Genomic DNA, 23,533 nt, shown 5'->3' on the forward strand with positions numbered 1-23,533 from the left:
TTATTTTCAAAGAGACAGTAACAGGAGAAAGAAATCCTAAAGGGTCAAAAATACGAGCCAAATCAGATAAAATGTTTCTTTTTGTACATGGTTTTACTATAGATTCTATTTTAAAGACAAAAGAATCACTAAGAGGATTCCATTGCAAGCCTAAAATCTTGACTATGGAATCAGTCTCTTTATCAAAGGAAAGGGGGTTCAACTGTGTCAAAGAGGTGTCTAAATGAGATATTAATAAAGGCGTATTACTCGCCCATTTTCGCAATTCAAAGCCACCAAGAGAAAGCAACGAAATTAGTTCTTGCTGAAGGGCAAGAGCTGATTCGATAGAATCAGTACCGCTAACTACGTCATCCACGAATATTTCATTCTCTAAGACTTCAGATGCCCTAGGAAATTTAAACTTATAATCCCTAGCAAGTTGAGTGAGAGTTCTAATAGCTTGGTATGGTGAAGAAGCTACACCGTAGGTTACGGTATTCAGTTGATAGTCTCTCACACGATCAGACTTTGAAAACCTCCATAAAATTCTTTGAAAATTTCTACAGGGTTGATCTATGAGAATTTGTCGAAACATCTGCTTAATATCAGCAGTGAATGCAACAGCATGGATGCGAAACTTTAACAGCAAGTGAAATATATCCTGTTGAAGCTTGGGGCCGACTAACAAAGTGTCATTGAGAGAAATATTATTTGCAGCCTTCGCGGAGGCGTCGAAAACAACACGAAGTTTTGTGGTTGAACTTTCCGGACGAAGAATACAGTGATGGGGTATATAATAAGAGTTTTTTATATCTATATTTGAGGGTAGGATTTCCATATGTCCAGTGTCAAGAAAATCCTGCATAAAAGCGCGATATTCATCATGGAGCTCGGGATTAGACTCCAGACGCCGCTCAAGAGAATAAAATCTGCGCAGAGCAATATCTCGAGTATTTTCAAAAACTGGCAGTTCCAAATTTTTGAAAGGAAGTTGAAGGACATATCTTCCTGAGGAATTTCGAGTATGTGTCCTCTGGAAAAATTCCTCTGCAGCAACCTCATCAGGAGAATGAGGACTGTAATTAGGAATCTGTTCCAGTTGCCAAAATCTTTTAACGACATCCATAAGTGTGGAGCCCACAGTAGCGCAAAGGCTATTAGGAATTGAGCGAGAAATAGATTCCTGGTGAGGCACACGACCCATAATTATCCACCCTAACTTAGTATTTAGAGCGACAGGCTTATCTATGGACTGCGATATCTGGCCTTGCTTCACAAGAAAACCAAAAACATCACCTCCAACCAACATGTCAATAGGACCCGAAACATTAAAACTTTCGTCTGCCAGCTCGAGATGAGAAAACTGAGTGAAGCAATCTGTGGGTAAATCTGAAGAGGGAAGGTTTTCGCATATTTTTGGAATTATGGCAAAATCTAGAGAAAATTTGGGGTTTGTAAAACCTTTAGGCATGAAGGTGCATGTGACTTCATGAGAGACATTTGAGACAGTGTCACCTAAACCTTTAACAAACAGGGAAAGAGGTCGTTTGACTAGGCCCAAACGTTTACATAATTTGTTTGTAATAAAATTCACTTGACTTGCGCTGTCCAATAAGATTCGCGCATTGATAAATTGACCCTGGGAATCCAGAACCCGAATCTGTGCCGTGGCCAATAAAACAGAGCTTTCAGTATTTTTGTGTGGTTTGATATTGGTCAAGGCAACAGGTTGAGATCTGTACTCACAGTTTGTAGAAGATTCCTGCTCAACGGCAGGTGGCTGAGAACCTTCAAAGGAGTCACGGTGCAAAAGGGTATGATGAGGCTTGGAGCATTTTTCGCAGCGGCGACGAGATGAGCAATTAAACGAGTTATGTTTTAAACCTAAGCAATTGGTGCACCATTTATTAGTTTTTGCAATTTTATATCTTTCGTGGGAATTTTTACTTAAGAATTCTGAACATTTATAAATTGAGTGATTATTTTTGTGGCAAAAGTAACATGACGCAGCACTAACAACAAAAGTTCTCTTTGGCATTGCTGTTTGTTTTATATATTTAGAAGTACTAGGCTTTACATCTTTAAAAGAGCTTGAGACGGTATCTAATGCGATACACTGCTTCTTAAGAAAGTCTAATAAAATTTCAAAATGCTTGTGTTTATTTTGAATTTCGTCTAGAGATTTACCACACTCAAGTTCGAACCTCGTGGCTGTGCTTGAATCAAGGCGATCAAATAGCATGTAAAATAAAACGAAATCCCATTGTGAGACAGGGTGACCCATATTTTCAATTGCAGTTAAGTGTTCAGTAAATGTATCTAATAGAGTTTGAAGAGATTTTGCATCATGCTCATCAGAAAGCTTCACAGTCTTTTCAATCTCACGCCAGTGACTAACCGAAATTAATCGATTATTTTCATATCTACCCTTCAATGTATTATAAGCTATGTTATAATTATTATCAGTTAAAGGAGTACACTGAACAATGCTTAGTGGGGGTCCTTCTAAGGAATTTAAAAGATATGTAAATTTTTCTACATTGGAAAGACTTGAATTATTGTGAATAATAGAATCATAGAGGTCAATAAACGTCTTCCAATTTTTTATAGTGCCATTAAATTTTTTAAGTTCCAGCTTAGGTAATTTAACATGACTGGGGGTTGCCCTTTCTGCCCCTTGCTCAGTATTATCAAACAATTCAGCGCAAGTTGCTTGGATTGAATAAAAATTTTCATCAAAATGTTTTCGAATAGCCTGTTGATTCGCCAAATCATCATCATCACCCTGAGCGACAATATTTAAAATAGAGGCGTGATGATTATTGAATTCAGTAACAATCCCTTCAAGGTGTTTGACCCGAATTTTTAACTGTGTATGAAGGCGTACATTATTAATGGCATTATCAGCAACTACTTTGATTTCTTCTAAGCGGCTAACAGCACTATCGCGTTGAGCAATAAGGCCTCTTAGCTTTTTATCAGCCATATTAACGAGAGCGAAAGAAGAAAAATTAAATTTGGATTAAAATATTTTAATCCGAGATAATGCAATACTGAGCAAAAAACAAAGTTTTAGACAAAATGAGAAAGGGGTTTTATTATTTTTCTTATTTTGATTAAACAGTAAAAAATGCTTAATGAAGTGAAATTAACCAAGCTACTTATACCTATTGATATAGAGCTATAAACTCAGAGATTCAAAAAAAAAATGGATTAATTTTTGTATATTTATTTTATACGTTAAGCGTGAAGGGTATAGTTGATTAAATTAGTTATAAAATTGTTCACGCAAGAGCAGAGATATAGAGAGATCAAGAGATATTAAGAGCATTAAATAGAAGGAGAAATGGATGAGACCATATAAATGAAATAGTTTTGATACACTAAATTGCAACAAATTTCTGAGAAGGTATAGCAAATAGAGAGAAACTGTCACAATATATAATCAAAACAATTGAGGGAGTTATGCGAGATATTATGAGTAATATTACAAATAATACCATATATAAGAAGAGAGAGGCAAATATCGCCTATGAGTATCACAAAGAGAGAAAGAGAGAGAGAGAAGAATTGGCAAACCAGGGGGCTTAATATTTGGGGGTAATAAGATTAATTACCAAATCTTTCACCGAAAAGTCATAAAATATTAATATAAATATAATAAAGGGTGATGTATAACTATAAAGTAAGAGTACTATAAGAGGCAACAATGAAAACCAAATTATAAGTCCGCGCGAAGAGTATGAAAATGAATAAGTAAAGCCAACGAAACCGACTTGATTTCACTCTGTATAAAAATCGTGACACTAGCAATATAAAAGACGGACGATCGACAGCGGCGCTACAGCGGACGTCACCGTGCGTGGTGTACTTGACGCGCAACGCGACGCGAAACGTCGAGACGCTAGATGTGAGGAGAGAGACAGGTAGACGGTATGATCAGATTGACCCGAGAACGGAATTTCTATCTTTTACCAAAAAAAGTTCTAACATGAGGTTTACCGATAAGATAGCAGTTTGACCATGAGTTTTTTATGCATTAGTTATTTATTGACGACACGTTTTGGATGTAATTTTTAGCTAAATATATGCAATAAATCTTAAATCCAAATCCGCGATCGAAGTGACCAAAAATGTTGGAGAAATATAAAATTAGAATAGTGGACTGTATTTTTATAGGTGGAATGAAATATAACGACGGTTAAGACAACCCTATTAAAGTGGTGGCCTACCTTGCTGTCGCTTCTTTTTCTATCCAATTCAAACTGCTTGTCCCACAGGTTCACCTCCGGAGGGTTGTTTTGCTTAAAGACGTGCCGGCACTTAATGTCTTTGGAATTCACTCGCGAAAAATATGTGTGTATATTGAGAGCAACCTATTTTGTTCAAGGTTTATGCGCTTCTCCTGACTGCATCAAATTCGGTGCAGTACTACCTGGTGATGCGTGCGACTCTTCTCGGTCAAAGAATAAGGCTGTCTCACTATGACGCGATAAAAGGCCGCGAAAGTAATTAGAATAAGATTAGAATTTAAAACCAATAAAGCTCATGTTAATTATATTTAAACACAAGACCTAATAAAGAAAAAAATATATATATAAATAAGTAACCATTCCGCTTTGACGGAACACATAGAAAAAATCATGAAAATCCATAGATTAAAAGCTTTCTTATACAAGTTTTTGAAAATCATGTCCAAGAGGGACAACAGGTTTAGGTATCTCGGGTCATAACTACTCTCCTAATACTTGGATTGGCTTAATTTTAACGTTAAAAGGTACCTTGGTTTATTCTCTAACTTCCATTAAAAAGATCATGAAAATCTATGCATTAGAAGCTCTTTGATCCAAGTTTCTAAAAATCAGGTCCAAGAAGGGACAATAGTTTCAGGTACCTTGGGTCAAAACTCCTCTTCTAGTACTTAGATTGACTTAGTGATTGTGTTATAATTGCTTAAACTGTTCTTCAACTTCCATTGAAAATCCATGCATTAGAAGCTTTTTCTATACAAGTTTTTGAAGATCTTATTCCAGAAAAAGACACTTTCAGGTAACTTAGCCCATAACTCCATTTCTAGTGAAAAAAATCACGTTTTTCAGGTCATAACTGTACTTGTAATGTTCAGATCTAAAACATTCCAACACTGTTTTCTTCCTCTATTTCAGACCTAATTGGTACACATTGCCGTATAATAAACGGTTTTTTTTTGCGGGGCTTGAAGATCCAATCTTTGACAATTCCCACGAGGCAAAACGCACTTTTTTGTTTAGCTATGAAGTGTTATCTATTGGAAATCAAGAAACAACCCTTTTTAAGTCACCACGTGACAGTTGGCAGCACTGGTTTTAGCTAGTTTCCGGTACTAGCAAGATTTGACTTTCTACTAGGCTTATGTGCGACCATGATATGAATGGAATTTACCTGAAATTCCCGCCAGAATCCACCGAGAGCATCTTCTTCTCCTGCAAACTGGGCTTCGCACCGCCGGTGAACTTGAACTTGCAAATGCTCACCTCGGTGGCCGGATTCGTGGTATTCTCCGTCGGTATCGGGGGTATAAAAATGGCGGATCTTTTCCTTTTTGCGGGATTCTTTTCGCTCAGACTTGCGCTCCTTTTCGACTTGACGTCGGCGTGTTGGTGGTGGTTGTGGTGGTGTCTCGAAGACTTCGGTACGATTTTTCGTAAGTTTTCGGTGGCTTCTGACTTGGGTTGATTGGTGGAAGCAGGGGGCGGAGGTCTGGGGCTGTGACTTGGCAGCGTATAGTTCATATTGCCTGCCAGACGTTGGTACATCATTAGTTGCTGCTGAAGGGCCATCGGATGGATGAACAGGTTGTTATTGGGCCAATAAACGTATCTAAACCGTTTTAGAATGATAATATTTTATATTTTAATGGGCTTTAATTAAGGTTTGACTTACCCTCCGGGGGGTTGTCCTTCGGGGGTGTTAGGAGTGTCCGAGGGGCTGCTGGTGGACGTGCTGTCGGGGGTGACGGACGGAAACCTCAGTTCTCCCTTGACGGTCAGTGAAGGGGACGACGTTTCAGTCACCAGTTCCACCTCATCATCAGAATGCGGCTCAGACTTCACTTCTGGGGTGGGGGATTTGTTTAGAAGGTCGATTTTTAAGTGGTTGAGGTCCCTTATACATAAATTCAGGGGCTCGTGTTGGTTCGTTGAGGCACGAGACTGAATTTTAAAAATGACGGATAACTAATTTTAACACGCGTGTTCTATAAATAAAACTCACCATAACAGACTTCCTTGTTTCTTGGGTCAAGCGTTTCTCTAGCAGACTGCTTATGATCTTGCTCTGGACGTCGCTTTTGTTATTGACGACTTCCGTTTCCTTTTCCAGGTTTTTTTTCAGACTCGGACTCTGTTTTTCCAGGTAACTGTTAGGGTTCGGCGTGCCTGGGAATATCGTGCCGTAGTTCTTGTAAATCAGATGACAAATGTCGGCTTTCTTAGGCTTCCTGCCCCGTCTCGGTTTGGAGTTATCCAAAGTGATCTCCCCCATGTACGGTAGGTCTTGATACTTGACCACACGCGCAGGCGCAGAAACGCTCTGAGCGACCTTCGACTTTTTTTGGGCGGCATTGTTTTGGATCTCGTTTATTTTGTTCAGCCAGTTTTTCACTGACTCATTGGGGTTTTCTGCCGGGATCGAGGAGAAGTCCGGGATCGGGATAAACTCCGGTTTGTCACTTTCGCTGGGGGTCGATGAGGATTGTTGCGAGTCCACCTCCACCTTTTCGATGTCGTCTTCTAGGTTTATGTTCCTTAACCTTTGTGACCTAAAAAGTTAGTTTCATTTTACACCTGACTTTTGCGCGAGAGCTCTCAGTAGCAACAAGCACTGACAAGACTCTAGTGGAAAGTCAAATCTTGATCGACTCACTTTAATGGTTCCGTTTTCACTAAATTTTCGGGGGATAAAACGTTGGCAGTGGAAAAAGTCATTTTATCAATGGGCGGCGTTTTTAGGCAGGTGGGCGTGTCCTCAGCTCCTTCCGATTGCATCGTAGACGTTTCTGAAATTTAAACAGGTTTCAAGGACAATTAAACACTCCAATAACAATTTATAAACTTGACGTTCATTTTGACGTTTACGGAAATTAAATTGACCAATGAAAAGAGTTCACGGCAATCTTTACGTCACTTCTACGTCAAATGTCAAAACCAAAACCCTAAACAATAAAAGTCTATATTTTTATTGGTTTTGCAACATTATATCCGGGTTCATGGCAAATGACTTCACAGTCTACACCTACTGGTCCTAATATTCTACAGCTCTGACGTCACCGTAATATCATATTTAAGGCTTTTGCAAGTATATGTCAATTATAATTTGAACATAACTTATAGGTTATTGACAAGTGACAGATAGATTGTCAAATGTCAAAACCAAGGTCCTAAGCAATAAGACTTTTCATTTCTTATGTTTCTGTTGGGTTTATGACAAGTGACGTTACCGCCTTCGTCAACTTGTTCTAATATACCTTTACTGTGACGTCACCTTAATGTTATATTCAAGGTATATGACAATTATAATTTGAACATAACTTATGGGTTATTGACAAGTGACAGATAGAATGTCAAATGTCAAAACCAAGGTCCTAAACAATAAAACTTTTCATTTCTTATGTTTCTTTCTGTTGGGTTTATGACAAGTGACGTTACCGCCTTCGTCAATTTGTTCTAATATACCTTTACTGTGACGTCACCTTGATGTTAAATTCAAGGCATATGGCAATTATAATTTGAACATAACTTATGGGTTATTGACAAGTGACAGATAGATTTTCAAATGTCAAAGCCAAGGTCCTAAACAATAAAACTTTTCATTTCTTATGTTTCTGTTGGGTTTATAACAAGTGACGTTACCGCCTTTGTCAACTTGTTCTAATATACCATTACTGTGACGTCACCTTGATGTTAAATTCAAGGCATATGACAATTATAATTTGAACATAACTTATGGGTTATTGACAAGTGACAGATAGATTGTCAAATGTCAAAGCCAAGGTCCTAAACAATAAAACTTTTCATTTCTTATGTTTCTTTCTGTTGGGTTTATGACAAGTGACGTTACCGCCTTTGTCAACTTGTTCTAATATACCATTACTGTGACGTCACCTTGATGTTAAATTCAAGGCATATGACAATTATAATTTGAACATAACTTATAGGTTATTGACAAGTGACAGATAGATTGTCAAATGTCAAAACCAAGGTCCTAAACAATAAAACTTTTCATTTCTTATGTTTCTTTCTGTTGGGTTTATGACAAGTGACGTTACCGCCTTTGTCAACTTGTTCTAATATACCTTTACTGTGACGTCACCTTAATGTTATATTCAAGGTATATGACAATTATAATTTGAACATAACTTATGGGTTATTGACAAGTGACAGATAGATTGTCAAATGTCAAAACCAAGGTCCTAAGCAATAAAACTTTTCATTTCTTAAGTTTCTTTCTGTTGGGTTTATGACAAGTGACGTTACCGCCTTCGTCAACTCGTCCTAATATACCATTACTGTGACGTCACCTTGATGTTATATTCAAGGCATATGACAATTATAATTTGAACATAACTTATGGGTTATTGACAAGTGACAGATAGATTGTCAAATGTCAAAACCAAGGTCCTAAACAATAAAACTTTTCATTTCTTATGTTTCTTTCTGTTGGGTTTATGACAAGTGACGTTACCGCCTTCGTCAATTTGTTCTAATATACCTTTACTGTGACGTCACCTTGATGTTATATTCAAGGCATATGACAATTATAATTTGAACATAACTTATGGGTTATTGACAAGTGACAGATAGATTGTCAAATGTCAAAACCAAGATCCTAAACAATAAGATTTCTTCTTGTGCTTTTAAGATTATGTGGGGTTCATGACAAGTGACGTCACTCTCTATGCCTACTTGTTCTAATGCACTATTGCACTGATGTCACCTTAATGTCATATTCACTCACTAACTTAATAAATATACCTGGACTGTCAATTCAACGAAAAGTAAATGACCACTACTAGGTGGCCGCCATTTTGTGGAATTGTGTCCTTTCCATGTTGGTCACTCTGGCAAATTTCAGTTGTGCCAATTGTAGGGAAACAAGACAATTAATGTTTTTGAGAGGTTATGTTTACAAAAAAAGATAGTTGCGTTAAATCTGTGATTTTTCTTGTACTCTAAGGATTCTGTTAAAATTTATGAAAGAATGTAATCCTCACCTAAAGTGAGACAAAGTTTCAATTAACTTGGAATAGTGAAGCTACAGTGTTTCCACATTAATAGGTACAACCATTTATAAAAATCAAAATATGGATGATTTAATGAGGGTTTGTAATTAGCAAGGTTTTATATAGTGACCATAAACAACTCTACATAATATTAATTTATCATAAACAACACAGACAATAATTTGGTTTTGAGAAACAGTGAACCAAAAACGTTTAAATAAGGATGGCGATACATTATCCACGTATTAAATAAGGAATAACTGAAAGCCTGTTGCAGACTATATACCCAAAAACGACAGATAGAATATCTAATGTCAACAGACGTCACAGCCTACTATGGATAATTACTCTATAACGTGATATTGATATTTGAAACTTTTGTAGGTTAGAAATTATACGTGACGCGCATGCGTTTTCATCGATTTTAAACGATCATATTTCATTTTAACACTTATAATTCGGCAATTAATCAAACCGGCGTTGTAATTAATGTTATTACCTTATAATGAAAATTCCGATAACCATAATAAGCTACTTATGCAAATTAGGAAAACGTCTGCTAGTATGCATGTTGTTAAAATATAAATCAGTCAAAATGAAAGTCGAACGTATTAATAATTTGTTTCCCAAGGATTTAGGAGAAAATGTTGAATTATTCCTTCAAACAAATATTCTCTAAAAGCGCCATCTATTAATGAGTTATTAAACAAGCAAGTTACAAAATACACAACAAATCTTGACAGTTGACTTTCTGTCCAAATTCACAGCCGTCAATGAAATGTCATAAACGGTTTGTCAATTGTCAAACAATGACAGATGACAATTCAATTAGATTAATGATTGAGTGTAGTAGTAAGCGGTTTTTTTTAAATTATATTTAGCTTACTATTTTTAATTTTTGTCTGTTACATATGTACGTACGTGTATCTTCCTTCTAGTATGCATTAAACTATTTACAAACTCCGGATAGGCTAAAAATAGGATACTTTTTACGAAATAGAACGAATTGCGAGTGTGATTCATTGGCCTATTTTAGATTCCTATATAGGCTACTGCAGTATAGGTTTTCTGCTTTTACATAACTCGAAATGAGTAAAAAAGGAATCGCTAATTTTGGCGTAAAAAAACATATATTTTGACACAGTTCAAGTTACTGTTTACTTGCAGTTCCTGTTTTTACCATTAATATTTATTTCAATTAAATAATATTTCCTTATAATCTAAAATGAACCGCAGTTTCAAATGTTGTCAAAAGAGGGATTTTCCAAATTATTGCTGCATCGCTTGTATTTCAATTTTCCACCCAAGTTGTCTGGAAAGAAATTCTGATGCTACAGGATTTTATGCTCACAAAGATGTCAAGATGATTTTAATGAAAGAGATCAGGAAGGAAAAATAAATGAGCAAAAGATTTATGATTTATTGACAGAATTGAAAGAGAATGATAGACATATAGAGACAATGAGAAGAAACAGCATGGTTTTTGAAGATGAAGTGTCGGAGGCCGGAAAGAAGTTCTCCTCATCCCTGGAAAATCTGCATAAAGGGAATGAAGAACTTAAAGTTGAATTGGAAAACTTAAAAATTAAAGAAGGTGAATTGTTGGTATTACTGAAAGTGAGTGAAAGAGCAATTCACAAATTAGCGAGCTAAATATCCTAAATAAAAATTTAATTGTAACGATAAAAACATTAGAAAATGAGTCTTCAACCTATAAGACTGAAATAAACTTGCTACAAAAAGACGTAAAACTAACTTAAATAAGAAGATGTTAGACTCCGTAAAGGTGTTGGAAGTTGAAAAAGATACCTGTTATTCCGAAATTTGTGCATTGAAGGAACTAGGCCAAATACACCTGATGATAGTCGACCTCGGCTTCTCTTTGTTGGTGGAAATTGTAGCAGAGTGTTCCTAAAACATTTACGTTTAAAGTTTGAGGCTTACTACAAGGTCCAGTGTTTCCTGAAGCCGGGCAGTTCAAGCAGTGAAGTGATTAGGACAGCGTCAAATTTAGTTAAGGACTTTACGAAAGAAGATTTTTTAATAGTAATGTTAAATGGAATTTGTTCTTCATCTGATGTTTTAAAAAATTTAATTCAAAATCATGTTGATACAAACACTTTAGTGATGACAAGCCCTTATACTTATTTAAACCATAATGTTATCTATAATAGTAATAAGGCCCTTTATCGTACTTTTCATGCAAATAATATTAATCTGTATGGGATTTTAGAGTCTAATCACGCCAGTAACTTTGGTTCAGACTTGGCATCATTATTACATGCACATATTTTAAAATTAATATTTCATCGAATAAATTGTCTTTGATTCATCAAATTAATGAGTCTGAACTGATTACTGATCGTGAATTGAATTCTTCTTTTTTATAGACATGTTCACGAAGGTTGAATCTTATTCATGTTCATATTCTACTAGTAAGATTGAAATTAGGTCTTTGAAAAGCTTAAGTATCTTTATTCTTAATATGCAATACCTAAGAAACAAGATGGATGAGCTTCATCTTTTGCTGGACACATGTAGTTTTCCTGATATTGTACTCCTGACTGAGCACTGGTTGAGGCTTTGTGAATATTTTTTGTCGTCAACAATCTATACATGGAGGAACCATGATCTTGCACAGAAAAAAACGATTACTCCTAACAAGTAAGTAAATTTTCTCATTTTTTCAAGAAGGCTTAAATTGTGAAAATAGAGTTCTTTTTAAATAGGAAACAAAATATTTAAAATATAGATTTAAAAAGAGAATACTTTTTTAATCAAAATATTTCATAGATTTAGTTAATATAACATAAATGTATTCTCAAATAAAAACAAGTGAAATGTCCCATTTGAATAATAAAGGTATCAATTCAAGTCATTATAATCTTGAATTTAGTAAATGCTATGTTCAATTTAAGCTTTTCAAGTTAATTAATTTAAATAAATCAGTTTATTGTTTAGAGAGATATATATTATTGCTTTAAAGCCCGTATATATAGTTTAAAATAAATAAATAAATAAGGTCTTTAATAAGTCAAACAAAGTTACAAAATTTTTTTTTTTTAACAAATAATAATATACAAAATAATGTAATTTAAATAGTACAGGAATGGCGAAGTCTAGCAAATAAATGCTATTCTACTTAACCATGTGCATGTACCTATGCTTACTAAAAGTAAGAGAAGAAAAAAAGAGAATCAATCCCTAAACTGTTAGCCATATTACAAACAAAAACATAACAGAGCCATTTAATACACCACTTCCAGTATCAATGTGAGGGGAGACCCATATACAGTTCTGAACAATCTATGAAGCAGCAGCGAGAAGCGTCTTAAAGATACAAAAAAAAGAACAAAAATAAATCAGATCATAAATTCACTGGACGATTTTGTGTATCTAAAAGATAATTTTTTACTTTAAATTTAAATTTATTAAAATTGAAAAGTCGAAATTCGTCAGGAAGTGAGTTAATCAAGCTAATTGCATTATAAGAAAAAGATCTAGTATAGAGAGCAGTTCGAAATTGTGGCATTGAAAACTTTAACTTATATCTTATATTGACAGAGTGAGCAGAACGTCTTGTTTTAAAAATGGTACGCAAGATATTAAAATTTCGATCTTGATTAGATAAAAGTTTATATGTAAAATTACTTAAGTGATGTTTCCAAATATTATCCATTCTTAACCATTTTAAATTGATTATTTTTTGAGAGATGTGATCCCGTTTTTTAAGATCAAAAATTAGACGAGCGCAAGCATTTTGCATTACTTGAAGCATATTTTTGTGAAGCGAGTCAAGGCATGGAAAATAGATAAAATCACAATAATTAAAATTTGAAAGAACAAGAGATTCGGTTACCATTTTTCTAAGTTTAAAATTTAAAAAGTGTCTATTTGTAAACAGAATCTTTAGCCTCGAGAAAGCCTTACGTATACTAAAATACTCTATTAATCAAGTGAAGACTATACCCCGTTCGTTTAAAGAAAATAAATTGTTGCTTTGAATATTTATTTTCTTACAATAAAATCAATGTATTCAATTGAAGTTAAATATATTCTCAAATGAAACTTTTTGTTCATCTCAAAAATTGCAACGTCGGCGTACCACACCACGCGTACCCTGCTTGCCTCTTGTACTCTTGTTAGTCATCACAGAAAACAAAGGGAGGACCTTTTTTCTTTTTTTTCCTCCCTTTGTTTTCTGTGTTAGTCATAGACGCGTTGAGTGGTGTGTGGCGTGCAACCTGTGTTGTTCCTCTGAAAAATGGAAAATCAGCGCGTGGAAAGTGTTTTGCGAGAATGGAATCTACCAGAGGAAGTTATTGAAGTGTTTAAAAGTAAGTTTAGTTTAATATTAGTACGTATAATTAAGTAAATTTATGATTTTATGTGATTCGCATGTTTGACCTAACCTACCGGCGACGTATAGTATATACATATAGTATATAGTCGCCTTCCTTCCTCTTTCCTAGATTTTTTTTTGGCTACAAAGTCACAAGGTAGAAAAAATACTGTATGATACTCGTTTATGTCATTTTGTGACACTCACTCCCTTTAAGGCACTCCTCGCTGTTTTAGTTTCTGTTTTTCTTTTTAGTTAGGTTTAGTCTTTATTGAAACCCGCCATTGTAAAGACAATAACAAGCTTCCGCCATTGTTACGAGTAACTTTTTATATTTATTTTTAACTCTGTATATACGTTTGATAAAGTTTTAAACAGATTATATGATTTTTTTTTGCTCGATACTATCGAAAGAACATTCAAACAAAGACTGACTAAAATTTTTATTTAAAAATCATTTTTATTACAATTCGTTTCGTCGTTATTTTTAAGATTTGAAAAGGGGCTTGCTTTTTCATAACTTTTTATATCAATTTTACCAAAAAACTTGCCTTTGTCGATACATTTTAACAACTGTGTCACGGATGCTTCTTAATATTCTTCTTGATATACTCTCGACTCTTTATATAAATCTCTTTAGAATATAACGCCATTATTTTCCAGTATTATCCACTTTTGATTATTATTAGATCCAGTATTATCCTTGAATTTAAATCCCCCTTCAGCATTTTCTTTATTTTTATCACATAATTGCATTTAACTTTGCAATGCAGACATCACAAAACAAACAATCTAATAAACACATTTGCACATTATTGTCGCATTATTTTTCTCAATGTCAACCATTCAATTTACATAATTAAATAAATAAACTTTTAGTTATCTTTTCTGTTTTTTAGTTTTCTTCCTCACTGTTCGTGTCACAAAATGTCTTTTAAACAGCTTATATTTTTTCTAGCAAATCAAATTAATGAGGATCAATTAATAAATCTTAATGAAGAGGTTTTGAAGGAATTAGTGCATCTTGTGGGGCCCAGACTTAAAATTCTTGATAAAATTAAAGAAGTGGTAATTATTTTATTTTAAATAAAAATCAACTGTTTAAAACGATATACATTTTTAGAAAGAAACATCAGCAACCACTATATCAGTCAGTGAGATTGAACAATCATTACCATCTGAGGCGAACTCCTCAAATTTTTCTGACATAGTGAATGTTATAACAGAAGATTGTGCAGTTTCTTGTTGCAGTATGTAGTGACTTTTTTTATCATAATTCAAAAGAAGATTCTTTTAAAGTTTTATTTTTTGAAATATGTACTACATAATAATATTATTACCATTTTTTTTGTAAGTATTTATTAGGATTGTTTAAAAAAGCTACATGCATAGAATATGTGATTGGTTTGGTTTTCTAAATAATCGTATTGTTATATATTAACGTGCTACGTACTACTTTGTACTTTGTGATAAATATGTACCTATATTTAACATATATACACAAAATGTGTATTTCTTTTGGTTTACTGTTGTTGTTGCAATGTAAAGTGATATTTGTTCACAGTTTCATTTTGTATGAGTACTTTATGACAAAAATGTACCTATATTTAAAAAACATACACAGAATGCGTTTTTTTTTATTTACTAGTAAATTATTTTTGTTACAATTATTTAAAATAATATTTGTTCCTATATAATGTATGTAGGTTTTTGTTTTTGAATAATAAACATGTTTGCGTAGAACCTGTTCTATTAATTTATTACCAGAATTTAACCGAAAAATAATTAGGTAAATACATAGTAATTTATTTATTGCAATACCTAAATCATAAAATATAAAACGGTTGAGTTTTTAATACGTTATAGCAATTCATACACTTAGTTGAAATAATAATTGACAGTTTTATGTTATTTAGTGTTGTGGTAATTTATAGGGTTCTTATGCTATCAAAATAAAACTACCAGAAAGTGTGTGCCTTTGGTATTTTTATTTTGATTCAAAAAGAACCCAATAAATACTATAGCACTAAATACTATAAAACTATTAATTTATTTCAACTGAGTGTAAATATTACTCATTTCAAATATTTAACCTATTTAATTTACTATTTAATATTCAATTTAATTTGCCAGGCGGTTTAAAGCAATTCTTCACATCTTTAAGTTGAATTTATAACTCATTGTAGCTAGTCTTAAATATTTTTGGTTTGATGAAGCAATTTGTCAAAACGATATTTTCATAGATTTATTGTTAACAGTAGAATTACTTAAATTAAGAATATGACCATTTCAATACAAATTACCAAAATGGTTCAATGTAAGCTTAGAACATTGAAAGGCCTTTCAATGTTCTAAGAATGTAAGAAAAAATAAATTTGAATTAAATAATTAAATTTCATCGCTTTAAAGAAAAAAATATTCCTTGCAAGAATATGATATTCTCGAATGAAATTTCAATATATTCTCACAATAAGTTATTTGTCGACTTAAACCAATTCTATAAACATCTTGAAATTGAAAATATAATATTCTTAAATTAAACTTTTATCTTCTTGCGGATATATAATCCTTATAGATTTTCTTAAATAAAGTGTCTAATTCTCATTTTAAGTACCCTTTTTTTTCTGTGTGGCTAGGCAAACAATTGAAACGATTTTTTGTAATATTGATAAGTATGATAATCTTTTGTTAGAGAATGTTTTTGAATTCTCTCTTTCTTTTTGTAAGCATTTTAATTTATATATTTGTTGTGTTTATAGGCCACCTACAGGAGATATTGCTATGTTTCTGGACAAACTTGATTCTCTTTTATCCCAGTTGTCCCTACACTCTAAGGTCCCTACACTCTATTGGCTGGTGACTTTAATATCAACTGCACTGATGATGAAACCTTGCCGCGTACTTCTCTTTTAAGTATTTTAAATTCTTACGACTTGAAAATGCACGTTCTTTCTCCCACACGAATAACATCTTCATCTGCAACTACACTGAAAGAAATTATTGTAAATTTACTTTTTAAGTTTACAAAAATTTCACAACAATTATTCAGTAAGATTAAAATATTTTGTAATAAACCAAGTATTTACTAAAATTCCTAAAAAACTTGTGTAAATTTAAATCACTTTGTGAAACTTATAAGCAATATTACATTAGATATGTAAAATTACCGAAGAAAGTTGCAAAATCACATTCATATTATAAAATCACATAATATTTGTAATTATTTTTGCTATTATAATGTAAAATTACAAGTTTTTTGTAAATGTATACCTTAATTCTTAAATTTACTATGGCTGTGTAAACCGCGGCCAATGAGAGTGCGTGTTTACGCGTCCTCAAGTGACTCCGAAATTTTTAACGTAAATGAAGACTCAGTTATTATTTTCGACTTACGACAGGTAATAAAGAATTTTGTGCTAGTCAGTTTAGTGCCTATAAGTATCAGGTAAGTTAAATATTTACATTAATACCTGTTAACAATGATTACTTGTCAAATTGCCTGACTGGTCAGGTTGCCAATTTCCATATAATTTGTGCGTGGTCTTTTATGAAAATATCTTATTACCTATTAGTATAGATTTTCAGCAAGTAAAGGTTATATAAACTTGTAATAGTTTATATAAACTAATAATGTTAATGATATATATTTATATTTACCAATATTCATTTTATATATTATATGCCTCTTAAACGGCATTAAAAAGCTATTTTTAATGCCATTTGGAGCAAAATAACTATAATTTTAATAACAAAAAATAAACTAAATAATATAAATAAACTTTTGTCATAAGGTTAAATATTATATGTACTTATTTTATTCCAGGACATTACCGATGAATCTTCTCTTGAGCTTGGTATGGAACCATGCATTGTATTATGTGGTGGTAAGTAAAAATTTTTTTTTTTGAAAAAAGATTAAAAGTATTTTTTTTTATTTGTAGGCTCTAACAATGCTATAAAAATATACCTAGAACAAGAACCTGTTGCGGAAAAATGCGACTTATTTGGAGGAGCATTGCATTGCTTAATTGCTCTTTATTTTGTCTTCAATTTGGAATATCCCAAAGAAGCATCCTGCATTTTGGATTTCCTTCAAAGATATATTTCAAAAATACACCCCGAAGCAGGAACCAAATCGAAAAAACAAAATCTTTTGAAAAGAAAAGTTATTTCATATTTAACGAAGTTAGCCAAGATAGAATAATAAATTATTATTTTATTTATGTAAATCTCAAATAACTTTGGTTTAAAACTGATTTCTTATATTAATTAATAACTTAATGTATTAATATAACGAGAAAGTAAAGTTTGGAACAAATTCGTTTTAAAATTGAAAGGTTTAAAAAAACAACGCTCGGGCCCATTTATTTTTATTTTTAATAGCGCTTTTTTGCCAATGTACACTTTCTATACAGGGTTTGTCATATAACCGTATCCTATACCAACTTATTTTAATTGAAATACAATTAAAAGAAAATTTACATAAAAGACCAATTATGTCATTACATCATCATCATAGACGATCATTCAACTATTTTTAAGTTACAAGAGGAGATTTCTCCAGAATTTAGTTTGGTATATCGGTTGATTCGTCAATACTATGGAAGTAAGCAACTACCATTGGCCAGGAAAAAGGGGTTTGGTAAATTTTTGGTACATAATGACATTTGGTCTGTAAAAAAATACACCGTGGTCCGGAACACGGTATATGATTTGAAGAACCAAAATGTGTAATTTTTTACCAAAATTTGAAGCTGACCAATGAAAAATGGTGGTAATTTACTTTCATAATATTGTCAGAGAAAACGATGTAAGTACCGAATCAAATTCTATAGCGAAATCCACTAATGTGTTGTTACTCCTCAGGCATTTCCCTTACCTTACTTTCCTATTTAAAATTTAAATTTTAATATCTATTTTTCGACTTATAATGTGAAATAAAATATAGCAGCTGTCAAAATTTTTGAGAAATATTTTTTACAAATATGAGAAAATAAATATTCAAAAGTCAAAATAGGAAAATTCCGTTTTATTCTATTATTAATGACATTACCGCTATACAGTATACAAAAAATATTAAATGCCTGCCTGATGTTTGACACCTTGTAACTTAAAAATAGAATGAAAGTATAGCGCATGTGATACAGCAAAATTCTTGGAATATATCCCAAAATGTAATCACATACAGGGTGTTCCAATTAAAATAAGAAAGTTGGTATTGGCCACGGTAACATGACACACCCTGTATAAAAAGATTTAATTGAAAAAAAAAGCCTAGCAAAAAATAAAAATCGACGTGTCCGTGCGTTTCTTTTTTTGAGTCCATATGTTAAATGAATTTGTTCCAACCTTAAAGGGTTATTTTGTGAGATTTAGCTTGTAAGTAGGTACCTATATTAACATATTTGATATTATATGGGGCCCCAAAATGTATATAGACTATGTCAAAGTTCTTGGCTACTTCAAGAGTTTTAAGAGTTTATGTTTTTGTTTGTAACAATTGAAGAGTTTAAGTTTCAAATATTCTTGTTATTTTCCTTTTTTTTTTGAAAACTTACCATGTAGTTTTTTTATGTTCCTACTGAGTTTATTGAATTTCCATTGAGTTTTGAAAAAATAAATCCTTTGTATTTTTTTAAATTGCCACTTTAGTCTTTTATTTAATTTATCTAAAATACTAAACAAAAAACTGTAGCTAGTAAAAAATACAATTATTCCAATGTAATTTTACCAGAGCATTTTTTACATTTACAACGTGGTATTACAAAAAAAATGTTATTTCACATATAAAAATTACTAAAAATTTGAAAAATTAAATTGTAATTTCACAAAAAATATGTATTTCTTAGTCACAAAGATTAAGTAAATTCACAATTAAAAGGGAAATCTAAATTACAAATATTTTGCGAATAATTATTGATTACAAATATTTTGCGATTTTACAACAAATATAATGGTCACACTAAAAGCAGTAGATTTATTGTAAATTCACAAAATATTTTTTTCAGTGTACAATTGACTATTTCTGTACAAATTTTGATGACGTTTTATGCACACTCTTATCTGGTATTTCCGACCATGAAGCTATTCTTGCTAAAATGCCATATAATACTGTATTATCTTCATCTCATTATACAGGGTGTCCTTACCAAGGCACCCTCATACCAGTAACCCTCTTCGAGGGGGTGGGATCACCCCTAAAATCTTAAATAGAAAGAGGGGTCGTGTGATACCTTATTTTAAATGTCTTTTAATTCTGAATATAACTGCCAAATTTGAAGTGGCTAAAATTTTTTATCCGGATATGACAGCTTGTCAAAATTGTAGAAACAGCGAAAATGAAAAAGGTATTTTGAACTCTGTTTTGGATAATATTTTTAAAAGAATAAGGAAGTCCTAATTTCAAAGAGGTCACTTATTAATTAAGAGGCCACCCTAATACCTGGAACCCTTTACGAGGGGTTGAAAGCACCCCTTAAATCTTAAATAGAAAAAGGGGTCGTGTCATTCCTTATTTTGAAGGCCCTTTTACTCTGAATTTAAATGGTGACTTCTGAGTGACTGATGGATATCTTGTGGATATTAAAATAGCAAGAAATACAATCTTTACTGCCAGTAAAAGTGGAGAGATAAGAAATACCTACCCTTGTCCCTTTATGTCTTTTAAATAAAACAAGTTTATTTAAATTACGTCAATTTATTAAATGTTCAAATTGTGCCCCTCCTACTTCCATGCAGGAATACAGATTTTGCTCAAAACGATGCCTGACTGACGTTTTGTAGAACTTCAGGTGTTATCATCTGACACTCATGTAAAATTCTCTGGCGTAAGTCTTCTAGGGTGTCTGGTTGGGTAGCGTAAACTTTGGTTTTTAAATGCCCCCATAAAAAAAATCTAATGGGGTTAAATCGGGTGACCTAGCTGGCCATTCCATAAAAGGTCCCCTCCTTCCAATCTAACGATCAGGAAATATCTCATAAAGATATTGCCTCACACCAGCAGCATAATGTCTTGTTGGAAAACGACTTGATCATCATCAGAATGATTTCCGCCTTCCATTATTTCTACTATTCTTGGATATACGGCATTTTCCAAGAGATCTCGGTACATTTCTCCATTCAAATTTCTGGGCAGAAAAAACGGACCAACAATGGAGCCGCCCAAGATTCCCGCCCAAACATTTAACTTCTCAGGGAACTGGGTATGAACGAAACTGGCCCGGATTTGCATTTGACCAGTAGCGGCAGTTATGACGATTTACGTTAAGAAAAAAAGTACATTCATCTGAAAAGCAAATGTTGTAAATAAGACGCGGATTAACAGTTATCATATCACTAAGCGATTCACAAAATTGCACTCGTCTGTCAAAATCGTCCTCATTCAGTTCTTGCACCAGATGAATTTTGTAAGCATGGAATTTATTATGCTTAAGTATCCTATGAACACTACTTTTGCTTACTCCTGTACTCGTCGCCAATTTTCTGACACTTATTCCTGGCTCGGCATGAAGTTGACCTAAGACAGTTATTTGCATTGCTTCATTGACAACAACAGCATTTTGAACCTCACGCTTTTTATTTAAACACTGCCAGATTCCCTAAATTTAGCAACTATTTCTAGAACGTATTTTCTGTTGACTCGTTTTTCTGGATGAAGGTCATTAAATTCTTATACCGTTCTATTGGCACAATTGTTATGCCGAAAGAAAAACTCTATCATCTCAACCCTCTCTGCAGTAGAATAAGCCATTGCTAACAGTGTTTCAACACGTAAAAGACTGGGTAATAATTTAAAACTATTTAAATAAATGCTGCTTTATGAAAAAAGTACCAATGATATTTAGCAAGCTAAATAAATTCTTCAGATACTTGTGTTTGCATTTTATTTGGTATTTTGTTTTTATTTATGATATGCTGATAAGATGTAATAACAATAATATTAACAATACTAATAAATTTTTAATCATGTTTTAATGATCCAATAAAAAAATTGTAAGAAAGGGTTTCAGGCATAAAGGTTTATTTAAACCATTTTTTCCAGAATTTTATTTGGCTTTCATATCCAAAAGAAATCCATCAGTCACCATTTAAATTTAAAGTGAAAACGTTTTCAACATAAGGTATAACACGATCCCTCTTTCTGTTTAAGATTTAAGGGGTGCTTTCAACCCCTCGTAAAGGATTCCAGGTATTAGGTGGCCTCTTAATTAATTCATTAATCAAAAAAGAGTCCATAATACCTTTTTCATTTTCGCTGTTTCCGCAATTTTGACAAGCTGTTTTATCCAGAAAAAAATAATTTTAGCCACTTCAAATTTGGCAGTTATATTCAGAATTAAAAGACCTTTAAAATAAGGTTACATACGACCCCTCTTTCCATTTAGGATTTTAAGGGTGATTCCACCCCCTCGAAGGGGGTTGCTGGTATGAGGGTGCCTTGGTAAGGAAAAGTTGTCCCCCTCAAAAATAAAATCGACGTGTCCGAGATCTTTGAAAAAAAAATTTTTTTTTCAAACCGAAAATAGCTGTTTCGTTTTCGCTGGGACACCCTGTATGGGAAGAATTTTCAGCAGTAGAAATTTCAATGCTTTTTCTGCTGCTACAGCTTCGATAAATTGGAATGCACTTGAAACGGCTTAAAACTAAGAAACGAAAACCATGGGTTACAAGAGGCCTTGGAATTTCAGCTAAAAACCTCCCCGTTTTTTGACTAAATTGTGCAAATATACCACAAATGAAAATATCCTTGTATATCATCAGAAATACCGTAGTCAATTAAAGCAGCAAAATCTAATTATTATAGGGATCGCTTAAATATGTCATCGAATAGGCAAAGAGAGTGTTTGTCGATCTGAAGTATCTGAACCGGAGTTGAGACCTGACATTTTAAACGACTATTATTGTGATATACCTAACATCTTGCTCAAGGGCATTCGTAGTAACATTGATCCCCTACACTTTCTTCAACAAGTGTCGGTTGAGCATTCATTTTTCTTTCATCCTGTCGATCTTACCGAAGTAAAAAATGAAATCAAACGCCTAAAAAACCATAAATCATCTGGAGCTGATGGGATATCTTCGAGGTTGTTACTCTTTTTGCCTGATTCAGCCTTAACTGCTTTAGTTTCTGCCATAAACAATTCTTTACATATTGGCATTTTTTCTTCATGTTTAAAAGATGCAGTGGTTATCCCTCTTCATAAGGGTGGAGATTTGGATCAGCCTTGTAATTTCCGTCCCATTTCTATTTTGTCTACCCTCTCTAAGATAGTTGAAAAACTTGCAAGAAGCAGAATTTTGTCCTTTTTACATCATAATGGCATTTTGTCTGCAAATCAGTTTGGATTTCAAGCCGGTAAAGGGACTCATGATGCTGTTTTGAGCTTTTTGGAGAGCGTCTATGTGTCCTTGAATTCTGGAGTCATCGGCGGCAGTGTTTTGTGATCTATCTAAACCATTTGACTGTGTGGATCATGGAATACTGTTATCTAAGCTCGATAAATATGGTTTTAGGGGCGTAGCGTTGCGATGGCTTGAGTCCTATCTAGCAAATCGTGCTCAGAAGGTTACAGTGTCTGGGCGTTTGTCTGCTTCTAGATCCCTAAAATGCGGCGTTCCCCAGGGTTCAGTGTTGGGACCACTGTTATTTTTACTGTATGTGGATGACTTGAGTTCATTGAAACTGCAGGGCAAGGTGGTTCAGTTTGCTGATGATACCACCATACTATGGAGCCATAAAAATTCAGATTATATTAAGACTTGTATCCTTCAGATTTTATCAGGGTGGTGTGCTTCCAACAGGCTCGTGTTTAATGTAAGAAAGACGTCTATTATGGGGTTTAAGTGCGATGTTCAGGGTCTGATGTTTGGCGAAAATTCCCTCTTGCAGAATAAAGAGTGCTGCAAGTTCCTAGGAATTACCATTGATGGTCGCCTTCGGTTTGAAGATC

The 23,533-nt window shown here is 33.3% G+C and overlaps 2 protein-coding genes and 1 long non-coding RNA gene across 4 annotated transcripts in view; 2 read left to right on the plus strand and 1 right to left on the minus strand.

The window, feature by feature from the left end:
- Positions 1 to 23,533, minus strand: part of LOC126741120 (uncharacterized) — a 42,410-nt gene that overhangs the window by 4,533 nt on the left and 14,344 nt on the right. For both annotated transcript variants that reach the window (XM_050447454.1, XM_050447453.1), the window contains exons 2-5: positions 6,886 to 7,018; positions 6,235 to 6,781; positions 5,905 to 6,173; positions 5,404 to 5,841 (exon numbers count right to left, since the gene is read on the minus strand). In XM_050447454.1, coding sequence (XP_050303411.1) covers positions 5,404 to 5,841; positions 5,905 to 6,173; positions 6,235 to 6,781; positions 6,886 to 7,007 — 1,376 coding nt within the window. In that variant the 5' untranslated portion in view covers positions 7,008 to 7,018. The remainder of the gene's footprint in view (positions 1 to 5,403; positions 5,842 to 5,904; positions 6,174 to 6,234; positions 6,782 to 6,885; positions 7,019 to 23,533) is intronic.
- Positions 13,371 to 15,104, plus strand: LOC126741121 (uncharacterized). Its single transcript, XM_050447455.1, has 3 exons — positions 13,371 to 13,578; positions 14,542 to 14,651; positions 14,707 to 15,104. Exons 1-3 carry the CDS (start codon positions 13,506 to 13,508, stop codon positions 14,839 to 14,841), a joined length of 318 nt encoding a protein of 105 aa, XP_050303412.1. The 5' UTR covers positions 13,371 to 13,505; the 3' UTR covers positions 14,842 to 15,104.
- On the plus strand, positions 17,073 to 17,901 carry LOC126741123 (uncharacterized). The gene is made up of 3 exons (XR_007662118.1): positions 17,073 to 17,116; positions 17,407 to 17,467; positions 17,525 to 17,901. It is a non-coding gene; the product is annotated as an uncharacterized LOC126741123 (long non-coding RNA).

The sequence above is a fragment of the Anthonomus grandis genome, chromosome 10 (genome assembly GCF_022605725.1).
Source record: "Anthonomus grandis grandis chromosome 10, icAntGran1.3, whole genome shotgun sequence".
In the NCBI taxonomy this organism is placed as follows: Eukaryota; Metazoa; Arthropoda; class Insecta; order Coleoptera; family Curculionidae; genus Anthonomus; species Anthonomus grandis.

Coding starts and splice junctions, on each gene's coding strand:
- LOC126741121 (XM_050447455.1), top strand. CDS start 13,506: ATGGAAAATCAGCGCGTGGAAAGTGTTTTGCGAGAATGGAATCTACCA. Junction 13,579..14,541: donor AGTTATTGAAGTGTTTAAAA/GTAAGTTTAGTT, acceptor TATTTTTTCTAG/CAAATCAAATTAATGAGGAT. Junction 14,652..14,706: donor TTGATAAAATTAAAGAAGTG/GTAATTATTTTA, acceptor ATACATTTTTAG/AAAGAAACATCAGCAACCAC.